The sequence below is a fragment of the Triticum aestivum genome, chromosome 6D (genome assembly GCF_018294505.1).
Source record: "Triticum aestivum cultivar Chinese Spring chromosome 6D, IWGSC CS RefSeq v2.1, whole genome shotgun sequence".
Lineage (NCBI taxonomy): Eukaryota > Viridiplantae > Streptophyta > Magnoliopsida > Poales > Poaceae > Triticum > Triticum aestivum.
In genome coordinates, this window is record NC_057811.1 from 442,227,446 (window position 1) to 442,236,771 (window position 9,326).

At 47.1% G+C, this 9,326-nt stretch overlaps 2 protein-coding genes across 2 annotated transcripts; both read right to left on the reverse strand.

Moving 5' to 3' along the window:
* Window positions 1-2: 2 nt before the first annotated feature.
* On the reverse strand, window positions 3-1,408 carry LOC123145692 (uncharacterized). The gene is made up of 4 exons (XM_044565164.1): window positions 900-1,408; window positions 689-767; window positions 491-578; window positions 3-396 (listed from the first exon to the last, which is right to left on the reverse strand). The coding sequence occupies exons 1-4, from the start codon at window positions 1,350-1,352 to the stop codon at window positions 246-248; spliced, it is 771 nt and encodes a 256-aa protein (XP_044421099.1). The 5' UTR covers window positions 1,353-1,408; the 3' UTR covers window positions 3-245.
* Window positions 1,409-1,888: 480 nt separating this feature from the next.
* LOC123145693 (uncharacterized protein HI_0077) lies at window positions 1,889-4,579 on the reverse strand. The gene is made up of 2 exons (XM_044565165.1): window positions 3,911-4,579; window positions 1,889-2,678 (listed from the first exon to the last, which is right to left on the reverse strand). Exons 1-2 carry the CDS (start codon window positions 4,496-4,498, stop codon window positions 2,142-2,144), a joined length of 1,125 nt encoding a protein of 374 aa, XP_044421100.1. The 5' UTR covers window positions 4,499-4,579; the 3' UTR covers window positions 1,889-2,141.
* Between the last annotated feature and the right edge of the window lie 4,747 nt (window positions 4,580-9,326).

The window sequence follows — 9,326 nt, forward strand, 5'->3', positions numbered from 1 at the left end:
AGGAAGGGCCAAAAGATGATATCATTCAGAACAAAACTTAGAGTGACACAAGGCTGTTATCATCAGAATTCGACAGCACAGTGCCAAAAAACACTCCGAGCAAAACAAAGAACAAACCCAACTCTGAGCAGAACAGGATTCTAAACTTAAATGTAGACTCATTCATAGGTGAGAATTAGGTACCAGTATTTGTGTTCCGGTTTTCAACTGCTTCGGTGAGTGAGTACCCTACACTCCGTAATCAATCAGGTACCAGTAGTATTTGTGGTATCCAACAATTTAACCTCGTTCATGCTTGCTTCATGCTTACTACTTTCCTCCCTTATGACCCGCTTGAAGTTTCCAAGCTCAGGAGAGTCCTGGCCATACACCATCTTGATGTTATCCACGCAAGCACTGCAAATGGCAGGCAGCAGATTAATCAATTCAGCATCGCGGAGAACTAACTGAACATGTATATACACGAACAACAGCGCAAGAGCCAGCAAACCTGCAGGCTTCCCTGTCGAACTTGCTGCGTGGCACGCCAAAGAACTCTTCGAAAACCTTCGGTTCGACCCTGCAGAAGAATGGCCGGTCTACAACACCCCCCAAAAAAAATTCATCCATAACAGCATCAGTTTTGTTTACACATGTGCACTGCGCCAAAGACTAAAACCAGGAGAACTCATTCTGAAGACTACTGTACCTTCGTAGATGTTGCAGGTTCGATTGGACTTGTCGTAGTTGTTGCACCATCCATCGGGACCAATCATGCTCTTGTACAGCTGCGATCATGATCAGCATGCTCCTTGTTAATTAACCGAAATTTTGCATCTATCGAACAAGAACCAGTCTTTTTGTAGTAAGTTCATAGATATATACAGCAGAAATGCTGGCTCTATTGGTACTGAGTCTACCTGGAGGTGGTCGGGGAAGTCGGCGAAGACCTCGTCGGGGGTGGGGAACTCGGGGCCCTTGTCCAGCTTGCAGCACGCGCCGCACCCCGTCGCGCAGCGCCACCGCACCACCCGCTTCGGCTTCTCCGGCGGCTGCTTCCTCAACTCAATCTCCTGGCCCTGGCCCGACGGCCCTTGCGGCGCCTCTTCCGCTGGGCGAACCTTCCTCCTGTCCTTGGCCGGCCTCGCGTTGGCCTTCTTGTTGCTGGGGATCTCGGAGTGCCCAGGCAAGGGCTGGGGCTGGGGCTTGGCCTCGCCCCGCCGCTGGCCCTTCCTCCTCTTCCCGCCCGATGGTGGTCCTGATGAGGAGGACGAGAGACCGGCGACAGCGACAGGCAGGAGGCCGGGTCTCCTCCTGGCGCCGGCGACGACCGTCGACGCCGCCCTGGCGGTGGCGGCCCGCAACATGAGCATCCTCTCCTCTGCTTCAACAGAACAGGAAGAACCTCGCTTATCCCCTCCCTGCCCCTTCCTCCTGCGTGCCAAGAGCCCAAGGCCAAATTTGCTGGACAACACACTGCGACTGGGCTCGCGCAGCCCAATTTGATCATGTCTAGGCCCACCGTTTTTAGCCCAATTTGTCTTTTTTACCATATAATAACTGATTCACTGAATTTGTCTAAAAAAATGGATTCACTGAATCTCCAAGTGCAGATTTTGAAGCTACCTCTTTTGTGCATGAGAGAAGAGGTTCAGCTCGGAGTGCGATTAGCGATGATGTTGGACGCCGAGTGTGACTGTCAATTCCTCCTATAGGCGTCCCTTGTATGATTGTATCCGAATGAACATTGATTTTTGAGAAAGCGCGGTAATTCGCACAAAATAAAATGTGGTTACATCTCCTCTCCGATTGTTCGTATGGAGAAAATAACGTGGTCGCTTAAAATGGCTACTAGAAGAATCAACTCAACAATATCGTCGAAAATGAAAAGAACCAAACACTACAAATATCTAAAAAGTTGCACCGCCGTTAAATCAAGTACTGAAACATCAAAAATTCAGTGAAAGTTCACGTACATCTCTTGGTTTGACTTCGGTTAGTCACGTACATCATGCAGTTTGCCAATGCCAAAACAAACAGGATCACCAGTTCACCAGTCTCTGCTAGCAAGAAAGGAACACCAAAACCTGATTGAACTAAAGGTGTGGCACCCATTTTGTGTCTTCTGCCCTACCAGTATAACAGGGAAAACAGCACAAACACTACTCACTTTGCTCGATTGCTTGTGTCTCAACCTCCTTCACCGCCAGGGGTTCATACCAGGCAGGCCCAAATCCAGCTGCCTTCCTAGCCTCCGCATTGAAGGGGGCCTTCAGGGGTCCTCGGAAATGCTCTCTAACGATGCTGTGGAATCTCTCAATGATTGCCATTTCATCGGCGTCGCCTAGGCTGCACCTTGCCAGTCCATCGCCCACTTGTTGAACCGCCTCGTCATGGCTATTAATATCTTCTGTCGGCTTATCTGCCAATCCATCATGCACCGCTTGAGAAGTCTTATTATCGTCACCTGTCCTACCTTCCAGCAGCTCAGAGCATTGGGATTTAGGCTGCGGAACTGGAGGTGCAATTGGATCACTGGGGAGGGACCGGAGGCACAAGTATCTAAACCATCTAACGCCAGCTGCACAGTGTGTTATCTCTTCTGGATAAATGATGTCTTCAAGCAGTTTGGCTGTTTCTTCATCCCCACCAGAGCGGAATCTTGATATGGTGGTTGGAAGGACATCTAATCCCCTGGCCTGTGTTCCATATGGGCATTTATCAGACATAAATATGTGCATATGGTTGATCAGAATTTATCACATGCAGAAAACAAATGATGTTGGCAATACTATTATGCATAATAGATACGTACATCCTAATTGTCCCCATCACTCCACAAAATTACAGACATGTAAAGTCGAGGACAGCTTAACTGAACGCATTGATAGACAGTTAACCACGATTACAGAAAGGAACATCTGGTGGATAGTTCACTAAAAAAGCAACTCAAGTCCAACATAGCGACACATTTTTCAGCTTGGTTCTAAGTTTACTGAAGAAATTGCTTTGCAAGGATTGCTAGTTTCTCTGGAGTAAATTGTGCACGCCCAAACAGTCCAAAATCTTGATTAACAAAGAACATAAGGTTGGTCTGATAGCTACCATAGGAGGCCATAGCCCTAAGTTCAGATACCACGTCAAAGTGCAAATGTCACAGTATGCACTTTATGAACCAATCAGAAGTGAATATAAGAAAGAAGGAAAATGTAAAGGATATCAATTAGAAGAGTCAGTTGACAGATTTCATTACAGGCTATTCTTCATGGTTACTCCCCAAGGTGGCTTCTTAGATCTTCATTTGGATACATGAGAATGATACTATTATAATTTATTCTCTCTGGATACTCTAAAAAATTAGAAGGTTTTTTAGAAATAAAATTTGAAGGTTCTGCTCATACAGTCATACTACCCCAGCAAAGACTGCGAGTTAGTTCAGTTAATTCGTTCCATCGTAATTCTAACATTAATTGGTCCACTATATCAGAAGAAGAGTCATTACCAACCATTAATTGGTCCCTTGAGTTACCAGGGTTAGCTCATTTTCTTGCATTGAGAACAGAAGAAGATACAGATGGTTCATAATCCTTACACTGGGCCAGTTCCTCGCAATAAACAACACAACCCAGAAACTATAGTTCTCCTGCAAGCTTCCAAGTTTCAAGTAGAACATCTTCAAACTGAGTATAATTTTTATGCAACCAACCACAAATGAAGAAAGTGAAATGATGATTGATTTAGCATCGGAATTTCACAAAACGAATGACGTTTCAGCTTTCAAGGCTTTGCCTGCTCATGCCTACAATGATAAAGTCGTGTAGAAAGCCTCTAGCTCGATGTATCGAGTCAATTTGGGCATCGCTAAGCGAATTACTGTCCTCAGTTCCTCATGCCAATGGTAAATAAAGAGGTAGGGCTGCTCAGTGCTCACCTCGTGGACGCAGTGCTCGACAGCCAGGCGGGCGAGGAGGCAGTGCGAGGTGCGCATGGCCGAGTCCCAGAGGCCGTCGTGCGCGGGGAGCGCGCCGTAGTGCGACCCCAGCTCCCGGAGCCGCGCGGAGAGCACCGCGAAGTGCCGCCCTTCGTCCTGCGCGACGCGGGCGAAGTCGTCGAAGAAGCCGCGGGGCATGCGGAGCTGCGCGCCGAAGCGGGCGACGATGTCCCAGGAGAGGTCCACGGCCCAGCTTTCGATGTGCGCCAGCGAGTGCAGCATCGCCAGCCGGCTCTGCGCGCTGCCGCCCTTCCCCAGCTTCGGCGCCTGGGAGGGCGGGAGCAGCCGCACCGCGTCGCTCCGCGCCGGGCGGTCCGGCGGGGCGCGCGCGGGCTGCGCCGGGTCGTAGGGGAGCGGGATGGCGCCGCGGAGCCACTCGGTGGCGGCGAGGTCGCCCAGCCGGGCCTTCTCGTCGGGGTCGGCCGTGTCGAGGATCTTCAGCGCCCAGTCAACCAGCGTCTTGGGCGGCGCCTGCCCGCCCGCTTTGTCGACGACGACCGCTCCACCGGCACCGCCCACGGCATCCATCTGAGAGTTTAGCTGGAAACGGCGGCGGCGGCGACGACGACTGGGTGGGTGGGCGGACTGCTGGTGGGCCGTCTAATGCAGGATGGACAGGACCAGCCGACATATTCCTTTGATATGAAAACTACTACCCAGGCCCATTTGTGAATTACAAGAGGCTTACTGCGTCAAATCCTACTAGCTAGAAGAAAAGAAACTTTCAACTCAAAAGAAGAAGAAGAAAAGAAACCTAGACTAAAAAAAAGAAAATAAACTTATATTAGACTAAAAAAAACTTATATCAAAAAAGAAGAAAAGAAACTTATATAAAACGAAGAAGAAAAGAAAAACTTCCCTATAAAAAGGGTACAAATTGCTAAAAAAATGCTAGTTAGAGGAAAAGAAAACTTCCTCTAAAAAAACTATCCAGACCCATTTCTCCTCTCTTCCCTTAAAAAAAGAGTATTGTTCCCCTTCCAGCTCTTCTTTCGTCCAGCCATTCCCACCTCGGTAGCCCAACATCCCACCTCCCTCGTATGGTTTTCCCGAGTCGGTTATCTTCCTAAAAACTGATCAACCTCCTGCCCTAAACCCCCCACGCACGATTGCTTGTCCCGGCACTCCCAGCCGACGCTGCAGGTCGTCATCTTCGGCCCTCTAAGGCCCTCCACTATGTGACCGGTGCCTGGTGCATTAAAATATGGTAGATTGGGCATCGATGCCCTCAGGAAAAAATTTGGCACCGCCCTCACACCGTTGGGTTGCAGCCCGTAGAAAAGCGGGACCCTCACGTACATAAAGAAATTGAGCAAGCCAACCTCCCCCTCGATCCTTCGCGCTGGAAGTGGGCATCGGTGCACAGTTTAATGTATTTTATCATCATGCTGGAAGTGGGCATCGGTGCCAGCACTTGCTCCGGTTCCCACAATATTTTTTATAGCACTGCATGGGCTATGGAGGGCACCGGTGCCAAATTGTGTAGAAGTAGATTTGGCACCTCTTTTGGCCTACATAGTGGAAGGCCTAAAGAACTTCGGCACCATGGTATCTGCCGCCTCCACATCTCGCACTCTCGACCGCCACTACAGGTTGGGGAAGGGGGGAGGAGGTGGCGGGCGAGAAGGGGAGGTCGAGGGCTAAGTGCAGTGGGAGCTTCATTGGTTCGTTAACATCTCGCAGGCCTAAACCTCGGGTGTTGCAGGTAACTACTTTGCGCACGACTGGTGCATGGACGATTTATGCACGATGCGCAATTGAACGATGTCCTGCAGAGAGCTTGATGACACCAACGGCTTGATTAACAATATCGTGCGTAAATCGTGCAGAGGACGTCAGTGTGTATAGCAATGTTAATAGAAAATGGAAAGGCTGGAACTATACGTATTATATGCACCATCCTGTTTTAGAGCTATATACACACACTGAACACTCTAATCTCATTGACCAGTAATCTATACATTAGTGTCTCCATGGCATTCCAGGCCCAGCCGACACACATATTCTTTCGATATGAAAACTATCCAGGCCCATTTGTGAACTACAAAAGGCTTCGTCAAATCCAGGCCCATTTTGAGTTTTTTTTAAGGAATGCACACCTTCCGTCTTATAATATAAGATCATTTTGCAAGCTGGAGGGAGTAGTTACAAAACCAAAAGGCTTACTGCCTCAAACCCCACATATACAAGAAAAATGCATGTTGTTGTGTCCGTTCTTGTATAGCCGACAATAGATTGACAAATAATACCAATGTAGAAAAGAGTACCACTACCTTGCAACCCAGACGATGCACAATACTTAGAGTTGGAGAAGGAACACATGTATGCAAGTTGTAGAGAAAAATTGAATCACACATAATAAACTTCATTGTACTGGATCATCTCGCCGAGGGGGTTAAAATAACTTCCTAGTATACAAAATGGTAGGAGAGAATGTAAACCGGGAGTATGTGGAAGTAATTTTTTGAATCAAAATCTAGACAAAATTTTGTCTCCGCCAAGAAAAGGTACCACGATCTTTTTGCAGTGAGAAACCATGTATTTTTCCTTTATCTTCTTGATGATTGTTTCTAATACATTTAACTTAAGAGGAGACATGGACATAAAGCTACATGGGAACACTTGGCCCTGAATAAAGTTTGTTTTAACGGAATGTATATGTACTCGAATGGAGGGAATGAAAATCTCAATGACATGAAATCTGGAGATCAGAGATGTATCGTCTCAAAAGAATGACAGGATGTGGTCTCCACTCCGTGCGGTCAGAAGTGAGACTTTGTTCCTTCCAGTTTAGAAAAAAGCTACTGGTCAATCCTTATTTACCAAACCTCGATAGTTTCCACTTGCATTTCATAAAGACATAAGTAGATAGTGCAACTGGCGATCACTTCTTTATCGATTACTTTGTTAAGAACAATCCTCCATAACTGTAAATCAATTTGATTTGAACAAGGAGCCAAAATATATAGCACTTGGTGATTACCAGTTTGATTTGAACAAGGATTATGCATCTTGGCCACATTTGTTTCTATTTTCGTTCTGAACTGAATTTCAACTCCATTCTCCCTTAGTGGTATTGGAATTGTGTTGATGTTGAGATGAAAGTGTCGCGGTTCATACCCAGTTAATGATAATAATGCTTCATGTGTAGACATTTTTTTTCTTCTTTAGCCCTATGGCTTGACCGATGCTTCTATGTCTACCCGTGCTCGGTGTGTTGATGTCCTGATGGGCAAAGATCTACGATCTAGCGACATCTTCATGCATAATGTTATTTTTTTTGTAATAGAGAATTACATGAACCACTTTTTATTATGATAGTATACATTGTACCTACTGGTGCGAGTTTATCTTGCCCTCACTTACTCAGGATGGTGTTGACAATTTACATTCACGGTAAATTATGTTGTCTTATACTAGCATTTTTGAATGACATACCAGCGGTTTTGGCCAATATGAATATGAGCCATCATTGCCTTCATGGTTACAGGTGGGGGTAGCTTGGGCTTCGAGCCTAGGATCAAGCATGCAAACCTGTCGATGATATTCTAGGGGAATGAAGCAAGAGCTGCAGCTGCATATGCTTATTCTCTTATGCCCCCTTTTTTTTTGCCAAATAGCATAAGTAACCACTCGCTCAGTCACTACAATATTCATTGGCATTTAACATCGATCCTTCTTTCACTCCCTTTAAATTTTTGGCATAATATATGTTTTATTTAAGACATTAATACGTGTGTTGTACATGCATAATTACTAGTATAAACAAGAGCAGAACATATGGTTTTACATTCATCAAAAGAGTCCGAACCTGGACAAAACATCGTCTTCCTTGTTTGTGTTACCATCTGTCCGAGATCGTCAGCTCGGGATCCCCTACCCGGAGGTCTGCCGGTTTTTACACCGACACGACACATATGGTATGCTATGTAGGTTTGATGAACATGTTTTTAGCGTGAAGTAGTTTGTTTAAATTTGTGTGCTATGTAGGATCTGTTATTGCAGCGCGCCCGGCGTCCTGCCAGAAACGTTTATGGGATATCGTAAATGATTTTTCCGGGACAGCGGCTTGCTCAGGTTGGACTCGATTAAGTTTGAGATGGGTGGTCTCGCGGAGTGAATTGACCTGCAGAGTATCAAAACGGAAGGAAAAGAGGAAGAAAAATGCTCAGCGCGATTGGTCTCCAGGCGTGTGTCATAGTCATCACGTCGTAAGTGGGTGTGGTCAGACGAGTCCGCATTTGGCATAGCATGGACGTGGTATTGTTTCCTCCGTGCGCTCGGGCCAGTTTTCTTGCACGCCAACCTTCCACATCCACGTAGGAGCGGCGGCAAGTCGTGACCACCTGCGTCCCCGTTTTAACCCACGCATGCCTGATGCTTCCGTGAACACGGCTCTGCATCTGCAGTTCGATCGGGGGCATAAAATAGTTTTTGCGAAAATATGGCAAATTGTGCCGCCGTGGTGACCACGTCCCGGACATAGAATTCTCTGCACGTACGTCGTACTAGTACCCAACCGTTGGCCTCAAACCAAATCAAAGATATAGTTCCTTCATTGTCTTACTCCCTCACTTGCCCAAGTCAAATCATATGAACATTTCAACTCGTCAAAAAACAAATAAATCGTATGAACGTTGTACGCAAGTATCTGTCTCTAATTCGCCTCAACCCCATCAACTATTTATCTATTTATTTTAGTGAAAAAAAAGAGCATCTGTTGGTGAGTTGTGGCGTCCGTGGCTGTGCTTTCACGTTGGCACGTAATTTGTGGATGAGAGGAAAGAGAGGGGCGGCGGCTACAGAAATCGGCTTCCATTGCTCCCTGCGTTCCCGTTGGAACAGCGGAAGATCGACCCGGGCCGGGCGGGCCGACGGAGCAATTGATGCTGATGCGGTCGCAGTCCGTCGTTTGCTTGCACGGCAACGTCAGTAAGCTGGCGGCCGGGCCACCACCCGTCCACACCGCCGCCGTCTTGGACGCTCCTCCCCTTCTCATAACCACGCCATCCGCTTGCCTCCGTTTCGATTGGTATGTGTCCCTTTTTTACGACATTCACTCGCGTACACCGATTCTCCGGCATTCACCCGGGTTTTATCTACGAACACAACAAGAAGTTTCCCATTTACCTTCCTCTCTCAACATCGTTCTTCTTGTTCCTATGGATGCATACAAGTCAAGAGATATTGTTGTTTCTTGCACCAACCACAAATGTTGGTGGAATGGAATAATACGTCCTCGCCACGTCCGGACACCCAATCATGGGCCACTTTGAGCCTTCTGCTTCCACGTCCTCATCTACTCCTTCTACTTGTAGTAGCCTTCATCTCTTCATGAGCTGACCGTTGACGCAGC

What these genes read in the sequence shown, in the direction of transcription:
- LOC123145692 (XM_044565164.1), bottom strand. Translation starts at nt 1,352, where the DNA reads ATGCTCATGTTGCGGGCCGCCACCGCCAGGGCGGCGTCGACGGTCGTC. An exon ending in ACTTCCCCGACCACCTCCAG is followed by an intron (nt 768 to 899) that starts GTAGACTCAGTA and finishes TCATGATCGCAG; the next exon opens with CTGTACAAGAGCATGATTGG. An exon ending in AACCTGCAACATCTACGAAG is followed by an intron (nt 579 to 688) that starts GTACAGTAGTCT and finishes GGGGTGTTGTAG; the next exon opens with ACCGGCCATTCTTCTGCAGG.
- LOC123145693 (XM_044565165.1), bottom strand. Translation starts at nt 4,498, where the DNA reads ATGGATGCCGTGGGCGGTGCCGGTGGAGCGGTCGTCGTCGACAAAGCG. An exon ending in TCGAGCACTGCGTCCACGAG is followed by an intron (nt 2,679 to 3,910) that starts GTGAGCACTGAG and finishes TATGGAACACAG; the next exon opens with GCCAGGGGATTAGATGTCCT.